The 19,576-nt window shown below is 38.0% G+C and overlaps 1 protein-coding gene across 1 annotated transcript; it reads right to left on the reverse strand.

The window, feature by feature from the left end:
• Positions 1 to 1,853: 1,853 nt before the first annotated feature.
• On the reverse strand, positions 1,854 to 19,085 carry LOC107769916 (uncharacterized). Its single transcript, XM_016589173.2, has 20 exons — positions 18,532 to 19,085; positions 18,368 to 18,456; positions 18,159 to 18,268; positions 18,023 to 18,077; positions 17,098 to 17,186; positions 12,610 to 12,676; positions 12,473 to 12,535; positions 12,103 to 12,276; positions 11,885 to 11,978; positions 11,727 to 11,803; positions 11,522 to 11,597; positions 7,259 to 7,302; positions 7,044 to 7,111; positions 5,956 to 6,041; positions 5,696 to 5,853; positions 4,270 to 5,602; positions 3,611 to 3,879; positions 2,984 to 3,190; positions 2,748 to 2,904; positions 1,854 to 2,415 (listed from the first exon to the last, which is right to left on the reverse strand). Exons 1-20 carry the CDS (start codon positions 18,641 to 18,643, stop codon positions 2,126 to 2,128), a joined length of 3,618 nt encoding a protein of 1,205 aa, XP_016444659.2. The 5' UTR covers positions 18,644 to 19,085; the 3' UTR covers positions 1,854 to 2,125.
• Between the last annotated feature and the right edge of the window lie 491 nt (positions 19,086 to 19,576).

Here is a 19,576-nt window from a genome sequence, read left to right on the forward strand (position 1 = left end):
CCCTCTGACACCTTTGGTAAACTCATTCTCACCCTGTTGAACCGAGCTAGGAAGTCCCTGAGTCCCTCGCCATGCATTTGCCTAATGGAAAAGATGTCGTTTACTTTGGCTTCTGCCTTTTTGGCTCCTGCATGGGCGGTGACAAACTTGTCTGCCATTTCTTCGAATGTTGCTATCGATCGTTCCGGTAGTTGGGAGTACCAGGTCAGGGCTCCCCTGTTAGGGGTTCGCCGAACCTTTTTAGTAGCACCGATGGTACCTGTTCTTTCGAAAGATCGTTACCTTTTACGGCTGTGACGTAGTGGATAATATGATCTTCTGGATCGTGGTACCGTCATATATCTTCAGGTATGATGGCATTTTGAAGGTCTTTGGAATGGCGTAGGGGGCCGCGTCCTCATTGTATGGTTGCTCGATGAATCGACCAACGCCCCATTTTGGCAACAACTTTGGGGAGCCCGGTATTTTGTCAAACCTCTCTTGGTTCTCATTCATCTAGTCACGGAGTGCCTTATTCTCATTTTGCATCTCCTCCATTTTCTTTAAAATGGCTGCAAACGTATCATTACCTGCGTCATCAGCAACATGAGTGTTACCTGTACGAGGGGCATCTTGCTCATCAGCGATTGTCGTGACATCTACATGTGCAACATTCGTGTTATCCCTTTGGGCAGGTTTATCAAGTATGTTGCTCAGAGTACTTGTTAGCCATTCTTCCAGCAGTCTTCACCGCCAGTGGTGCCTCTCCTGTTGTAGATGTGGAGGCTTCCTTCTCGCGCTAAGCAGTTACGCTTTCGTGCAGGGAAGGTGAAGCGTCTCCCCTGGGTGTGGTGTTTGGGGTCCTGTTTTTGTTATCTTCCCCTGCTGTCTTCATTGATGGTGTTCAGGAGGTTGGTTGTGACGCATACTATTTCTTTTTGCCTTGCATCTCCTTTCCCTGCCATTGTTAGTTTGTGCAAAGCTAGGAAGAGGTGACTATCCCTTTCTATGATCTAGATGAAACTGAAATTTAAACTGAAGAAATCCCCACATACGGTGCCAAATTGTTTGACCAAAAGATGTCAAAACCTTTTTGATTAAAACAACTAATAATAAGGATGAGGTCAATCTTAGTCAAGCACAATAAAATCTAGATCAAATGATGGAATGAGCAAACAAGATGAAAGATATAATAAGTCTATTCAAATCCAATAAAAACTCATAAATACGAAGACTTAAATGCATAAGTGGAACTGTCACAGATGCAACCGGTGTAAGGGAGAATAAGTGTGGGATGATTGGGGAATCTTAGAATTTTCTCCGATAAACAAGACTTGTTCTTTATTTCAATCTCAGATGATTCCTTTAAAAAAAGTGTTCTCCCCTTTTTTCGTTACATCCCCTTTCTATTTATCAGGGACAATCTCCCAAAAAACCCTAAAAAGTATAACATAGAGAATATTCGAAAAGCATATTCTTATTGTCTCCCACTAGATGTACACTGTCGTGGACGTTATGCATCGACTGATCGCCCTCAGTCGTTACCTTCCACCACAACGACCCTCAGACGATGCATCATGATACCTTCGTTCCTCATCCTATTCGGTAATGGTCGTGGTGGCCAGATTTGGACCCATACACATATTATGTGTGCATTAGATGCATGTCTATGATCTTGAACTTATATAGAGAAAAACTTTAAAGATGGACTCATGATCCATCGAATGTCGAACTGTATGGCACGATTATGCCAAAAAAAAAAAAAAAAAAATGGTGTAGCAAAGCAAAATCAATCTGTATATCACTGACTCGGGCATTTCTCGATTACCCAAAACAAAATTATTGTAGCAAAGGAAAACCAATGATGCTCAATGTGGCCAACATAATGATCCTGCATTTACTGGTGGCAAAATACAACAATAAAATATAAAGACACCCTTATATAAGTGGGTGATGAATTCGATCATACATCAATACAAAATTTTCTGTGCAACCGCGGCTTTTTTTTCACATTTTCTCGCTGTGCTACATGCTCAACATATTTCGGATAGTACATATCTACAACAAAGAATGGCTAACGTGTATGAAACTTGAACTATAGAAAAACAACATACAATAGAGAGAACTTTGGGAGAGGAGAATTGAATCAAACTTGAGTTCGCAATCGCATCAATAGTTTCTGCATATTCTCCAGTTTCTGACTCAGCTCTTTAAAATCATCAACAGAAGATGTAGAACTACCTAGTTCAACACTTAGAGCAGCACATTTGGTCTGTGATTCCTTGATTAACTCTTCAACAGAAGCTACTGTTGACTCTATACATGAGTTCCGGCTTCCACCAGTTAAATTTGACGACGGACTTAGTCCTATACTACTGCTGCTACTATCCCTGCTGAGTTTTTCAGGGGTAAATATTCTATCGAAGCTTTCACTTCCTGCAAGAATTCGTTGGTCCAAGTCACTAAATCATCAACCAAAATACAAAGCATTAGAACAATTAATCTGACAAGTCCAGAACAAGGCCATGAGATAGCATCATTTACTAAATGTCTAATATGCGCTATCCTACAAACATGGCCTTGCTCTTCGTTGAAGGGAACTTTTTGGAGGAGCTCAGCTATTTTACTGCAGAGACTTCTATTTTAGCAATTATACGGATAAGTGCTACTGATTCAGTAAACTTACGACATTTAGGTTTAGAATCTCAGACTACAGAATAAAGAGATATATGGTGAAAACAAAGTTTCAAATAAGATGCAAAACTTACCTAAGTTACTGAGTTGACGGATTGCTCCTGGGCCGATAGAACCTTCTAACTTAAGTACTCGCAGGATTCCAGCAGCAAGCCGACCCATAGAGTCAACCTCAGACTTGCACAAGAAAGCAAGGTACTGGAGCTCAGCCTTCGTCACCACTGCCTCAATCTGCCAAATACAACATACTTAATACATAGACAGAGCAGGGAGATAAAAATCAAAGGACAAACTCACAAAATCTTCGTACCGGCTGTTTGACGGAGAATTTCAACTTTTCGACAATCCACTTTCCCATTCCATCATCAATATTGTCTTCGGCATTCACTATGTCTACTTCGATGTTCATACCACCAAATGTCTCAGCAGCCTCTTTAATAGGTCCTGCAGGACTAACATCTCGCAGGATACTCTGTCGAGAGCGCGGTTTTAAGATCTGCAGACCTTCCACACCAACCTGCAACAGTTCCTAGACTTGTTACTTGTCTAAAAAAGCTCCATGAACCGAAAATGATTGTGAAAAAGAGAACAACAGCAATTAGTTATTTGCATAAAAACCAAGGTAACATAGTAGTCTGTTCATGTGCTCACCTCAAGAGACAAGGGCCACAACTGACAAAAGTAACCCAAACATAAAAAAAACCTAAGAAGTATTTGGAACCTCTGAAGCTATAAAGATAGGTGCAAAACTATGAAATAATTACTGCCATGTTTCTTGTCTAAGCATTGTTTTACAGCTACTGTCAAAAATCTCAACATGCAATAACTGCTCAAAACAATAGCTACCCTGCAAGATATAAAGTACCTTATAACACGAGTCAAGTTTTATCAATTTCCACCGAGGCAAATAATTGCACAATAAGAATAAAGTGCTTACAGTAATCAACTCGAGGGGGTATCTTTTCTTGCCAGACAATTTTCTGCTGCCATCTGTTACATGCTTAGAGCTGCTTGCTTTGACACAAATGTTGCGGAAAGTTGTGTGCCAACACCTCTCTTCTCTGATGGAATCTTCATGATCACAGAACCACCACTTTTCTGCTGCTTCTTGTGCACCTTCCAGAGCAAATAACCAATCTTTGAATTCGATGGATATGTCCACATCATCAGGTGTTTCCAACTGTAATCTTCCAGTGTCCTTTCCATCTGGAAAGAAGAAAAATATGAAGAAATGAGATGACCATCGAACAAAAAGATCACAAGCAAAGTTAATCACTGAACTCATAGACGACAAAGAAAATGAATACTCATCCATCCTGAATTGCCTGTGCCTAATTTGTGTAAGTTGTTCAAAAACACTTTTAACACATTCAAAATAAGACAGATTTTTGGACCACCTATACTCTTTTACATATCATTTTTTCCTCTAATTTATTCTTTTATGCATAAAATTCAAACTATGGCTCCACATGTTTCCTCGCAAGTACTAAAAAGCTCATATTTTCAACTCTTCTCTTAATGATCATGCCAAACTAAAAGTGCACAACCGAATTCGGATGGCAGGAGTATATAACATCATAAGTTGAAGAGTCTAACCGTCTTCAAGCTCATTGATGGTAGGAGGTGTTGCTTTCAAAAGTTTAGACAAAGGCCCAGCAGACAAATGCTCCAAACCTTTAGTAAGCCCTTCCCCAGGACCACCATCTGGCCCAAGAATTCCAAACCTGTGAAGTAAGGCTTCTGTGTAATTCATTCCTCCCCCAAGGCGGACACCAGCAATACAAGCTGAAACATTTAGACTGTGACACTCCATGTCCTGTGTTTTATATGGAATCACCTGTACCATTTTTATGTCCAAGAAGGGAACTAAAACAAAGTTGCCATTTGGTTGATTGATCTTCCTGTTTTGCACCCAAAAGACAGATCTAAGTTGACATCCATTCCCCATCAACTGGCCATTTTGGTTTGAAGTCCACGCCAAGCCGTTCTCACATGGCAAGCTACTCAGAGTGTCTGCACAATCAACTTCAACACTTTCCCAAAGCAAACTTGATGAAATGGCTATAGCACCACCCAAGGTTCTATGAGTAACTTTGACGGACAGCTCTTTGCCTATAAATTGAACCAAAGGCATTCCTGAAATGTCAGTGGAAGAAGACTCCAAAAATCTTAGACGCAGATCATTCACTGCTAAACTTACAGCAGTATCACCGGGAACTTTTTCACCTAATGATCCACCTGAAGATTTTTGACTTACTTCCTCGTGCGAATTGATCCTCCCAACTACTGCCATCTTTTCGCTTATCCTCCCAAAATATGTGTAAAAATCTAGGACAAAAAATAATTGCTCAACCGAAGTGTTGGAAAAGTACTGCTGACAGGCAACTCCCACTCTGACAATCCCTCCAGGGGGTGGGACATTTGTTAAAGGGCTTCCATCTGCAGTAACCATAGCTATTTCAAGGCAAGCACCTTTCAGCTCAACACATCTCCATAAATTTGAAGATAATGTAAGAGAATTTTGGAGTCCAGTTGCATCATTACATGTTTGTAGAGATAAACTAATGACTGAAGCACCAGCACTCAATTTCTTCTGGCTACCATCAATTGGTTGATCTTCCCATAGACAGAAGCATGCCGGATCCTTCTCGAGGTGTAGGAGCCCGAGCTTAAGAGCAGGTGACTCAGAAAGGACGAAATCTTCAATATGAAGCCTTGCCCCATCAAACAAACTATGACAAGTGTTATTTTCACCTGAAACAGTATCATTTGGTGTTCCCATGTCTAATGGGACAGTAATGTCTATCCTCTTAAGATTGAATGTAAGGGAGTTAATAGAGAAATCTGATAGAACTACTCCAGGATTCACTACAATTCCATCTGCTAAAAAGGAACATATCCTCAAACATGATTCTTCCTGAAGATGAAGCTGACAACCAATCAAGAAGAACAACATAAGTTCATCAGGTAGTCAAAAGAAAAAGACAATATGAGGTTGTTATCTAGAATAGTATATGAATACCATAAGGGGCTGACAATTGATAACTGTGGTAGAGGAAAGAATTGGTGGAGACGGTGAAGGCTTGAGCTGAAGAGAATGGAGAGATATCAGGGGGACCCCAGCACTGAAGTTCCCCTGTTGGTCCCCTAGAGGATATATGGGAGGACAAAAATCTTTACCTGGATTAAGTAACAAGAGAAATACGTCAAATTCAATCATATATTCTAGACTAAGCTTTCTATCCAGACATAACGTATTTCCTCCAAAATTGATTACAGTACCAAAGTCTGGAATGTGCAAAACATCATCAGAATCCGCCAGCTCTGATGGCTGCACCAAGGTGCATGGAGGGTGTGAAAATGTATCCCTGCATTTTAAGCAATTGGTGCACTTAGAACGTGCTATGAAAATTAAATTCAACTCTTAACTTCCAGCAAAAGAATTTTTCAGAGATGACTTTGTATCCACTTAACCAGATTGTTATGAAATAATGGATCCCTAATCTGACTAAATTAGAGTTTACTTTTTTCCAGCAAAAGGTAAAATTATTTTTGAGAGACTTGGCTCCGTATTCATCTTGCCATAAGGGTAAGATAAGAACTGTTAAAACTTACTGCATGAACTCCAGACTAGTAGATATAGCTTAGGAATAGAACAAAGAGAAACTACATTTACCTTGTCGTGTTGTGGGTCAAACCCAACAGTATTTAATGAACACAAATGGTCCAAATACAAAATCATATTACCAAAGAAGTTAGCTTGCTCAGAGAATCAACACACTGAGCAGTAAGGTGAAGCTAGTTCAGATTCAGTTAACTTTCCATGAAGTACAAAACATAATACGAGATAGTTTTGGTGAATTGAGCCTCCTAGCCTCGCAGTCATTCACAAGGTAAACTGTCCATATTTGAAAACTAGCATAATTCAAGCTATAGCTATAACGCCAACAGCATTTACAATCACACTTAATTAATTCAACTCTTGTATGAATATGAAGGTAAAATTACTCTCAAGACATCTCTGAGCCTCGTGAACTAATGTTAAGCTTAGAAAAATGGAGTTACCAGAGTCCTATACATAGAATGCATAACATTCAAAGAAAACACGGTTAATTGGTTGCAGCTAACGATGTTGTTCGGACTCTCCAAAAGTGATGCCGCACCCGTGTCGGATCCTCCAAAAATGCACTAAATTTGGAGGATCCAACACGCATCCAACAACATTTTTGAAGAGTCCGAGTAACATATCAGCTACTGATAAACAATAAAATCTTATTGCTGAATTAAGCTAAAGTTGTAGTCAATGATTTTTCGCAAATTGTGTAGTATGTGAATTTGTGTGAAGTGATGACAGAATCATGGAAACTTGCCTTAAAAAGACTCCCCCGATCATAAGACGAGTCAAGCATTTTGCACTTTCTCCACCTGAGATACTTCCCTACAGAAGAGAAAATCCAATATAAAGGCCCTAACAACAAACCAAGTAAAAAGAACAGCTGGTTCCACCAACATAAAATGTGTTGCATCATTTCATGAATCATTATAAAAGATACGATTTTTATTTTTTGAAAATAAGAAGCTATACCCGAGAAAAGATTAAAGACTGCATCAACAGTTCAAGCTGAAATTCTGCAAAGCAAACTGACACATATTAGTGGAATTTTTTGAAAGAAATAGAAACCTTACATATCGATTACAATATCCTCCATGTAGATAAATGACTTCGCAGAGAAGGCAAGCATAACATCCAATAATAGAACTTCAAATAAACATATTGTATCATAATCATTTTGAATATTATATATTGCTTGAGGGGTAGCTGATAGTTGATGCACTGAACTACATTGAAGCACTACTTTTTTCAGCTGTCTTCTAGCAAAGAATAGGAAACCGCCAAGTGACCCAATTTTTTTTTTGAAGTGAACTCATGCACAAGATGTAACAATCTCGTCTCCACGAACCAAAATTCAGTGTTTTCAAAAGCAAAAAGTAGAAAAGAACCAGATGTTTTTCGGTGGTTTGAGCACAATCAAATGGTACAGGTGGAGGCTGTCTGTTAGTGTTTGGAGTGGCAAGTTATACATAGGCAATGATGGGCGAATATTTAAGAGCAGATAGTTACAGAATCACTCGGGAATAACCATTGAGGACTGAAAGTGGAGGAGGTTGAAGTATTTCTATACAAATATATGATAGGCCAGTCGGGAGGACAAGATGGTATTGGGGGGAGGGGCTATGCATGGTGAAATCACTTTTAAGGATATATACGAGGGTGGTGTAGAAGAAAGTGAGGCACAAAAAATGTAGCTTTTTCCAAATGGTGTACAGTACGCAGTGCAGTATTTATGGCATATAACTTAGGCAAGAGGAGGCAGATAATGGTAATTTTGTCCACTTGTCCGAGGAGTTCAGAGAGGAGACTAGCCATCTGCCCTTGCATTGTAGTTTTGTTAACATCTTTTTTGAGATCAGCATTCTCGCTGTTCAACATACCACAGGTGTTAACTAGGACTATGACAAAGGCACTCGCAAGTTGGGATGTTTACCGAGGATTGCCAATGAAAGGAAGGAAACAGATGAATGCAACAACAACAACCCAGTAAAATCCCACAAGTGGGGTCTGGGGAGGGTAGAGTGTGCGCAGACCTTACCCCTACCCCAAGGGGTAGAGAGGCTGTTTTCGATAGACCCTTGGCTCAAGCAAATGGAAAAAACAATATATCAGTACCAACAACAGGAAGCATAGAAATAATAACGTCATAAGTTCCAGAAAATAGATGACAAACAATAACAGTAACACGTAAGAAAGGCTCGATACTATGGAAAGTGTGGACACAACAATAACCACTAGCACTCTAGGACACAACCCTATCAGACTAGCCTCTCACCCGGTACGAAGTAGAAAAGAGCTCCACTACCTCCTAACCTACAACCCTACTGCTAGATCTCCACACCTTCCTATCAAGGGCCATGTCCTCGAAAATCTGAAGCCTTGCCATATTCTGCCTGATCACCTCTCCAATACTTCTTGGGCCGCCCTTTACCTCTCCTCATACTCGTCAAAGCAAACCGCTAAAATCTCTTTACTGGGGCGTTCGGACTTCTCCTCCGCACGTGCCCGAACCATCTGAGCCTAGTTCCCCGCATCTTGTCATCCATCGGAGCCACGCCCACCTTCTCCCGGATATCTTCATTCCTAATCTTATCCATCCTAGTGTGCCCGCACATCCACCTAAACATCCTCATTTCTGCTACTTTCATCTTCTGGATATGAGAGTTCTTAAGCGACCAACACTCTGCCCCATACAACATGGCTGGTCTAACCATCGCTCACTTACCTTTTGAGCCTCAGTGGCACCTTCTTGTCACATAGGACTCCAGATGCTAACTTCCACTTCATCCACCCCACCCATATACGGTGCGCGACATCCTCACCGATCTCCTCATCCCGTGGATAACCGACCCAAGATACTTGAAACCAGTGTTTGGAAAAGCGATCGCTTCGTTGCTTTAAGCGCGAAGCGACAAGGCATCGCTTTTCCCAGAGAGAGGCGACTCGACCGTGAAGCGCACACTTCAGTGGACAAATCGACAAAGGCGATCGTCTGTTAAAAAAATCGCAGCTAGGCCTTTTTTAAAAAAAAAAAAGATTGGGTCTGTTTGTAAATTATACAAAACAGACCCCTAAGCTGCTTCTGTAATTGCTCGACAAAACAGAGACCCCTTCTCTCTTCTTCATCGACAAAGCTAGGGTTTCCAGGTAATTTTTCTTGTTCTCCTTTCTACTTCTCATTTTTTTCTTTCTTCTTTCTTTCTTCTTCTTGTTCGTCTGCTTTTTTTTTCTTTCTTTTTCCTTCTTTCTTCCTCTTCTCTTCTCTTTTTTTACTTTTTCTCGTCAAGCGCCTGCCCTAGCTCTGTTTTCTTTTTTTTCCCTTTTATTCTTCTTAATTTTAATATGTATTTTAGTTTATAAAATTACTTATTATATATGTGTTATATTTTTCAGTTTATTTGATTTTTTAATGAGTATTTCTGTTTATAAAATTAGTTATTTTATATATGTTATATTTTCAGTTTATTTGATTAATTTTATATGTATTTCAGTTTAGAAAACTAATATATATATATATATATATATATATATATATATATATATATATATTATATGTATTTTAAGAATTGCGCTTCACTTCAATGAAGCGTGCACTTCGCTTTGCGCTTCGCTTTTGAAGCGAGGCGAGCCCCTGTCGCTTTTTTGTGCTCTCAAAAACACTGCTTGAAACTGCTTCTCTTGGGGATGACCTGTGATTCTAGCATCACGTCCACGCCCAATTCCCTCGGCCCGGCACTGAACTTACACTCCAGGTATTCTGTCTTAGTCCTGCTAAACTTGAAACCCTTAGACTCAAGGCTTGTCTCCATACCTCCAACCTCTCATTAACGTCGTCGCGCGTCTCATCAATCAGAACTATGTCGTCAACGAATAACATACACCATGGCACCTCCCCTTGAATATGGTGCGTCAAGGCGTCCATCACCAGGGCAAATAAAAATGGGCTGAGCGCAAATCCTTGGTGCAACCCTATAACAACCGAAAATTGCTCCGAGTAGCCATCTGCCCTTGCATTGTAGTTTTGTTAACATCTTTTTTGAGATCAACATTCTTGCTGCTCAACATAGCACAGGTGTTAACTAGGACTGTGACAAAGGCACTCACAAGTTGGGATGTTTACAGAGGATTGGCAATGAAACAGATGCCTTTCATGAAAGTTTTCGGCCAACTTGGAGTGAAAGAAATGGAATGTCCTGTGAAAGAGTGCTCGGAATGTAAAATGTATTAAAATCTCTTCTCATTTCTTCTTTCTTCTTTTGTGTAAAATATGTATAGATGATTTGAATAATAACAGATGTATGTGGTCGACCGCACACACTTTCTATATACTTTTGACACCATTTGGTGTTTATTAATGAAAAAACCTTTTAAAGAAAATACTTTAGTCAATGAAAGATCCCCACAAGCCCGGGAATCCAAAATGTACTTAAAATCTTAAACAAGGATGATGGTGAATTGTGTGAACTGCTTCCTCAGAAGGTTTAAACTATTAGAGAGGACACAACCTCCTTACATGCGGACCTGATTCACTTCTTGAGCCAAGAATTGGGTGATGGTGAGGCTCGAAGCCAAGATCTCTGCCTGCTCTGGAGTGAACCACCTCATCTAAGAGCTTAAGCTATTAGAGAGGTGACCCACTTTTATTTATTTGTATTAGGTTTGTCCGAAGACTGAGGTTTACTTGAAATGGAACAAAATCAAACATTAAAAGATGAAAAGATTTAGTGATAAAAAAGATGGAAAAATGATCCAACAAAGAAAATTAAATAAATAAGATCATTAGAAAGGCAGATAAGAGGTAAATATTACAAACTACAAAGTTGTTTAGGAATCTTCCTCCACCAAAAATGAACTCCAACAAACTATATATGCTTTCATTTATCAAAGAAGATGTTACATTCTGTCTATTTACCCACCAAATTTAAATCTTGATACCTTTGTAAACTAATTTTTTGCATATATAATGGTATTTGTCTCCTGACCTCAGAATGCAGTCACTTGATTGATAAAGTTCATCCTGTATTGCATCCTTGAAGTTTGACTATGCTTTTACTTTAAGATTGTACTGTTTGAGTTATGCTCCTTAAAGTAAACTGTACGAATTTGAATTTCTATTCTTTTTGGTTTAATTGGTTTAATCAGATAGATGTATCATTAGCTTTTGATAGCTAGTTATCCTCTCACTGCCTGTGCAATTACTGAAAATAGTACATGTACTTGAGGTGGCAACCTAACCTATGTCCTTTACGCGCAGAAAAATGTGATCCACAACAATGGAGACCAAAGACCGCCCTGCTGCTTCTGTTGAATGCTGCCATAGTTAACAACCCATTAGGAAAAGTCAGAAAGGTGATGTACACATCGGTCTATAACTTTCTAAGATAATGTCAACATTAGGAACCAATTTGCAAAAGTTTTATGACAGTGGTGTCAGTCATACTTGCTGATTTGGATTGACATCTCCTCTGTTAATACATGCATACAATCCCGTCAAGAAGCGAAGAAAGGCTCGTAATCCTGCAGAATCGAAATAGTAATAAGTAGATTGTAAAGAACAAGACAAGAACATCCAAATAATGCATAATCTTTTCAACATGCCTGGCTCACTTAGAGCTGGACAAACAGCTTCTGTGATATGCAGTTGAACTTCAAGCCCTAGTGGACTATTTAGTTCAGTCCTCTGAATCGTTATCTGATAACAAAGTAACAGCGAGAAAGATATCAATATCAACAGCATGTATGCCTCAAATCCATAAGCTAAGCTCAATTGAGAAATAAGATTCATAGAAGAAAACAGAGTCCCCGATTGGCATTACATGAGCCTCTCCAGATATTCCTTCTATGAATCTCTCCCCGCCGAAAAATACTCTCTTTGCTCCATCTTCATCTCTCTTGTTACGTCCTCCTCCTTGAGAGCTCGCAAAATGTGCATCCACGAACATATCGGGATGAGGTAACAGGTCAATAGATAGATGTTCCCATTCAAGCTTCTGTTATTAAGAGAAAAGTAGATTATGCAATATTACATAAGATGCAAACATGAGTAATAAAGGGTTTAGGACACTGCACAAAAAGAGGGTACCCAACACAACCCTGTAGAGACTACCTTGAGAGGAATTATAGAATCCCATTCACGTAAACAATATGGGGAAAATAGCTAAATATTAGAAAAGGAAATGTAATTACTTTGAACACATATATGAACTCCTTGCCACTAGAGAAATCCCTTGCTTCCTTCAGATTTACAACCTGCAACAGCAGATTGTTTGAGTCATTCTTGAGCAACAATCATACAAGTCTTATCCAAAATAAATGCAACCAACCTCCCAGTTCTCATTTGTAGTATACAGAAGAAGATTACGTATAGTGATTGAAGCCATAGGTGATGCCCTGGTGAAATAGACAAACTAAAGAGTAAGAAAACTAGCTAATAGGGAAAACTTAATCACATGATTGCAAGAAACCTCAGCTAGCAGATAAACAAAAATGCTCACGTCACAAGTTTTTGCTAAGCCCTACCAAAAGATGCAAGGGGTCTGAGCATTAAACAATAGTATGTGATTTACAAGTTAGGAACCATTAGATATACTGTTTTGCACACTACTGATTGAATCTTTTCTAGTAGAGTGCACTTACATATTGGTGTAGAAAAACGTTATGCAAATAATAGTGTCAAATTGTTAATCTGGAATTTTCTCAGGTTAGATGACCTAGCAAATTTATGTATGTTCCAAAGCACTTATGACATATTTGACAGACTTCTAGGCACCAAGAAGCTTGCCTTTCTTCTTCCTTCTTTTTTTGATAGGTAAATTAGATTGAGTATCAAAAGGCTCAAGCAAGGATAATACAGGACTTTGATCTGCACACAAAATAGAAATAAGAGCAACTTCTTGCTTTATATGAGCCAATATCTGAACCACGTCAATGATTTTATAGTTATGCTTTGCTTTAAGTTTTATTACCATCGGCTTCTGGACTGATTTACGTTGTTTTATCTAGTTATAATTCTATAAAGAATCAAACCTAGAGTAGCCTTGGTCATTTCTAAGTCCAAACCATATTTTTTTCTTCTTTTTTTTTTCTGAAGCCATTTTCAGTCTAAAGTCTAAACCCATATTATTTACCTGTTCCTACGTGTAACAGCATTCATTAAGATAGATTGGTCTCTTCAGTATGCTTATTCGCAGATTGCTCCTATTATTATCCGCAATGATTTTAATCAGCCTGATAAATCTTAAAGCATAATTTCCCTTTGAATTTTCAGCAGTTGTAGTTCAAGTCATTCGCTAAAAGAATCAGCTAAAATATAACCACACTAACTATAAGTTCTTAAATTCAAAATGTAACTGGAAATTTTGCATTTGTATTAAATTAGCTCTCAATTAAAGTCTTTAATTAATTTTTCAAGATCTTCCTATTTAAGTTGCAGCCTTGATCGACTTAAAACTCGATTTAAAAGGTTCTGTACATTATAGTGAAATTCCTAGTAGGAATAAGAAGCTTGCAAATCACTGAAACCTACTGAAGAATTTCTATCAACTTTTGGAGAAGCTTTGTTGCTTCAGCAGCCTCATCTTAAAGGTCATTCTTACACTATATGTGGTTGGACCTATAAACCTCTGCTTTCTGTGTCCTGCTTCTTCTATCCTCAATTTCTGGGGTTAACTGCTGCTATTATACAGAAAACAGTCCCCAACTTGCACAGGGATTAATTTCTTTTAGAGTTAGTACACCAGGATGCATGTAAAAGTATTAGGGTATATTGAGATCAATTTTTTTCTCAGAAACTTTTAGTCTTCAAACTCCTTTCATTTGGTGCTAAATTCTATCCAGCAGTCAGAGAATAATTCTGGAAACAGCTCAATCACTTCTAAATAATTCCACTTGCTGACTAGTGAAGACTTTCAGATGTCCTGCATAGTTTCTGGGTTTGCACTAAGATAGGCTTAAGATTAAGAGAAACTTGTCTAGGACGTATAAGGCCAAGTGTTTTTTCCAATCAGTTACCGCTCCTCATGAATCAAGACAAAAACACTTGGACTGCAACTTTTTTTTTTAAATTCTAACAGCATTTGGTCCTAAGTCACTAATTACTACTATTTGCTAATCACCAAGCAAATTGTGAATTGCCTCCCATCATAACAGAAATAATACCAGTGTTGTTAAAGGCATTTAAGGCGCACTTAAGCCTTGAAGCTCAGAAGAGCTCCGGCGAGGGCACTTCGTTTCGTTTACCCGTGGTTTAGAGTAGGCAAGGCACCAAGGCATGCACCTCATTGCCAATGAGTTCTATCTTAAATTGAGACGTACTAAACAATAAATATAATCGGCAAAAAGATATACTAATTGTTAAGGAAAACAATATGAATCAATTTATATATACATACACACACGCACATACACATTGCGGCTTTTTTACTAAAGCTCACATTTTAATTGCGCTTTGCGCTTAAAGCGCCAATATACCTAAAGTGCTTTCTAAGCTTTTCGCTTTCAACAACATTGAATAATACATCAACTATATAGAACAATAAATTTGACGCTCCGAACTATTCCTTCTGTTTTACTATCTTCTAGCAATTTTTGTCCTTTTTAAAGAAGATAGCGATTTTTGTCTTTTATACTCCCTGTGTTCCATCTTATATGACACTCTTTCCTTTTTAATGTGTTGCAAAAAGAATAACACATTTCTATATTTAGAAACAATTTAAGTTTAAACTTTCCATTTTACCCTTAATGACATAATTTTATATTCACGGAAATGTCATGCCTTGTTTTAAGAACACAAGTTCCATAAGTCCTTCTTTCTTAAACTTCGTGCCCCGTCATACACCTTCACATAATGAAACAGACAAGTATATGAGAAAAAATGTGACTCAAACAACCTCTCAAATTTTATTTTTTTTGTATTTTAAACTTCTTAGACTCTCTGCATTCTAACAAGAAATCATTACTTTCTCTTATCATTAAAAAAATTATCAATTTCCTCAAGAGTTCTTTAAGCGTATTGAATCATGACAAAAAGAAGTTTACCCCAAGTAAGCTGCATTCTAGTTTATAGGCAGCATAGAGGGAACAATCATCCTAGAAAACAAAGGTGATCCATGTATTAAGTACGTCTAATTAGATAAGAAAAATGAAGGATTAAGAAGCTCATTAGGACATCAAATTAGTAGAGGAAGCCAGTTAATTTAGGAGAAGGAAAAACGATTGGAGAGCTTGGGACGTTAACCCACTAGTACATGCGTGGATCCTGTGGAAGGAAAGAAATAGGAGAGAGTTCAAGAGGATGGAGAATGATTATGTACTTTTGACGAATAGCCATTTTTTTTAAGTATCTTTTTGGTGCACCGATGACATAAGCTTCCACTTTGTATTGAAGATTAGTTGTCTTTTGCCAGAGAATATATTATAATGCAAATTCTCTACTTTTTTGCCAGAGTTGTCAAAGTTTAAAGCGAGCTTAAGCCCGGAAGCAAGGCGCAAAACATATTGAGCGTTTTCCTTCGCTTAGCGGACGCTTTAGTGTCATCATCAAGGCTCTAAAGCATACTTTTTCTTGCCGATGAGTGTAATGCTAAAGAGGTGACACGAGACAATTGATATTTCATTTTATCGTATTTTATTTCAATGTCTTTGTCCATATTGTTTTTATTCACGCTTTTAACTATTAGTCGTGGAGTACACATACATATTTGTATTTTTTCCTTCATTTGCACCTTTCATCATTAACGCTCACGTTTTATTTGCGCTTTATGCTTAAAGGCCCAACAGACCTTAGAGCTTTTTTGCGCTTTTCACCTTTGATAACACTGCTTTTTTTTAATATACTGCTTGTATGCGGGAGATTTTCCCATTATTAATAAAATTATTTACCTTATCAAAGAAAATAGATATGCTCCATTGCACGAATGTTTGGTAACTATGATTGATACATTAATGCCTTTACTTAATCTTTTGACGCCATGGATTAGAAAGCATCCAGGAGTATTTGGAAAGTTAGTACATATGAGGAAAGTTAGAATTCCATATAAAGTGACATGCTTTATGTGTGTGTATATATATGTATATGAGGAAAGTTAGAATTCCATATAAAGTGACATGCTTTATGTGGTTGGTAGTTAAAGACTAAAGAGGCATGCTTAACAGACGAAAACTTAAAGAAGAGAGGCATACAGCTATGTCCATCTTTGTGGTAAGAAAGCTGAAACTGTCATCTTTTTAAAAAGCTGTGAGGTGACTTCCCAAATCTGGAACATATTTTTGTACATGAGAGGTATCAAATGGGCAATGCCAAAAGGTTCTTTGGAGCTATTAAAATGTTGGAACGGAGAAGGAGGTTTAACCAGGCAGAAGAGCACATGAAAGATGACACTATCCTGCATTTGGAGGACTGCTTGGAGGGAAAGAAAATTTAGATGCTTTGAAGGCACAGGTAATCCAATTCAGAAGATCAAGATGAACTCCCTTTTGATATTTCATTTTTGGTGAAAAGAAGAAGCCCTAGTGAATATGGAAGTTATTCTAGAAATTTTAGAAGCTCTATAAATAGTTAAGGTTAGCATTTTATTTAGCTCCATATCTCTACATATGGTTTTAGCATAGTTTTTTGCACTGATATATAAAATTTGCGACCATTCAGAAAAAAAAAAAACATTCAAGTGTACAGGGAATCAGAAAGCATTAAGGAGTAAGAATATCCAGTCCGATTTTGAAACAGGTGCACAGTGGAGGATTGAACTCGGGAAGAGAAAGAAACAGGAAAAAATGGGATTAAAATATCAGAAGTGAACTTATTGAACACTTACCAGCTTGCTCCTCCCCGGCGTCGAGCACCTCCATGAGTTTCAAGTAGAAGATTAACAGTATGCACTTGTAATGTCATGCCATCTGCAATCTGACAATAAAATGGCAACTTACAAGATCACTCATCCCGAAGGATCGCCCAACCAAATCTCTTTACAAGTATATGATCTTTCCAGAATCGAGAATTTAAACACAAAGACAAGGAAAATAAGAAGACTGGTGATGAATGTAGTACATATAGGAATCAGTCAGTGTAGAATAATGAAAGCACTCGACCTAAAGTAGAGTAAACATGATGTAATAAATTTATCTATGCAACAGTCTCTGCTTTGAGTTTTCAGCCAAAGAAAAATGAAAATGAAAGAACATAGACGTTACATGGGTTTCTTAACAGAAAAGAGCAATTTTGCGACTATCAATTTGTTGCATGTTAGATATCATATGATTTCACTAGTCAAAGAGCCCTATGTATATACGACTTTCCTTTTTGGCCTTGTGATGGACAATATGAAGAAACAAAAGAACAATTACAACAGGGTGAAACAAGAGCTTAAATTAAGACCTTTATGCTTTAACTAACCCACTTATTCTGGAAGATATGATCATCCACAGACCTCTGAGGTTTAAGCTGATTAAACAATACTAAGGGTCTACTGATTCTATTGAATTATACTATACATTAGCTATCTTCAAATGTCAAAGTATTTTTAAGTATTTCATCCTTCCTTGGAACACCTATGTGATCGGAATCATAGCATAGCCAGTATTTCATTGTCAACTTTAAATTGTTGCTTTCTAAATTGTGCATGAAATCAATCAAATCTCAACAAATTATGTATACAAATTCCCATGGCGATGTAAGCAATTAACTCGAACACTCAACCATAACACTAAAACCAAGTGAGCTGATTCTCTAATGTTGCTAACCTTGTCAGCAAATCCATATCCACTGCCCTTCGAGGAGCTACCAGATGATGCCGCACTGACAGCAAGATATCAAGTGAGACAACAATAATCAAAACAAGCTCTTAAGAGAGTCGTATATTAAATGCTATCCAGGTACCTGCTAGAGCTCCTAGATGTATCAATATCATCTCTTTCTTCGAGAACTAAGTCGAGCCTATCAATTTGCACGACTATTGGCTCTATTTGCACATTGCTTACTGATGGAAGCTTTCAATTTAAAAACCAAAGTATAGGTCAAAAGCAGTTGGAAAAATAAACATTTGACTTAATAAAGATTAAAATTTTCAGAAAGACAGAGCTACTAACTATGATCTCCAATTTCCCGACTTTTGCGGTTGTAACATTCAGTGCCGGTGGTAATCCCGCGCTCGCATGCAAAGCATCTCCATTTATATCTACCAAAATCACCAAATTTGAGCTGTATAATCAAGAAACAAGCTTAAATAATTGTAATTAGATGAAAATAGTACCTAAATTGGAAAGTTGGGCCGTACGGCCCTGCAATTTGAACTGATCTCGGCTAAATGACTTTAGCCAGTACTTCAATGTGTACTCCAAAGCTCGAGCCAGAATTGACTCCATTTCTAGCCTATCGCCTTGCGTGAGTTGCAGATCTACTACAACACCGAAGAACAGAAGAATTTCACCGGTATCGGAAAATGGCGGCGTCGATAACAGAAAACCGCACGGCGCTGGTAGACGCGGCGGCCGGCTCCTGTAAGATCTTCTGCTGAGGGAATTCAGGCGAAAATGGATGGATGGTGAACGGAAGAGGGGAAATTAGCGGGCGGAATGGCGTGAGTCGGTAGCACGTGCAAATCACGTGAAAGAGAGATTCTGTGGGGCCATGAGTATAACTTTCGGTGTGGTTTAATATGTGGTCATTTGATATACTTGATAGGTGTTGTGTTTGATAAATGTTGGGGAATGATGTAGATGATCATAAGAGAGGTATTGGATCTCGAAAAACAACTCATGTATGTCAGGAATAGGACAACAGGTGGGCGGAAATGTCAGTACTCATGACATGAGAGATGTTTTGTCCATCATCTTTTGATTTGAATTGATTTTTCCACTTTACCATTCCACTAATCATGCTTCCGCATCTATCTCTAATTGTTTGCCTTTTACTCTTTTTTCCTGTTCATTTCTTTTTGGTGAATTAGGATTGAATTTACTTACATTTTCAATATAATTTGATTTGCAGTAATATGTTATTTTATTATCATCTTACACTTAGTACCTGCAGTATATTTTCGCAACCTGATTCTATAGATATTGTTACACTTGTATAAATTTTAATTCGTTATATTATGCTTGAACTTGCTTGCGCGTGTACTTTTTTTTTTTCTGTTGCAAATAAATTGCAATGTCCTACCATCATCGAAAATTGATTAAGTTTGCTCTGTTTTATGCTTTGGGTCTATTCAAAGCCATAAAAAAAACTATAGCATATATGACACCAGGTAGCCACTTTAAAGGGCTGCTATTTAGGAATTAGCCAGAGCGTCCTGA

Source organism: Nicotiana tabacum, chromosome 10 (genome assembly GCF_000715075.1).
Source record: "Nicotiana tabacum cultivar K326 chromosome 10, ASM71507v2, whole genome shotgun sequence".
NCBI classification, from domain to species: domain Eukaryota; kingdom Viridiplantae; phylum Streptophyta; class Magnoliopsida; order Solanales; family Solanaceae; genus Nicotiana; species Nicotiana tabacum.

Excerpts from the sequence above, each read along its gene's own strand:
- LOC107769916 (XM_016589173.2), bottom strand. The coding sequence starts at position 18,643 with ATGGAGTCAATTCTGGCTCGAGCTTTGGAGTACACATTGAAGTACTGG. Across the intron at positions 3,880-4,269 it reads CATCAATGAGCTTGAAGACG|ATGGAAAGGACACTGGAAGA; the intron begins GTTAGACTCTTC and ends TCTTCTTTCCAG. Across the intron at positions 2,416-2,747 it reads CCGTCAACTCAGTAACTTAG|GAAGTGAAAGCTTCGATAGA; the intron begins GTAAGTTTTGCA and ends GAATTCTTGCAG.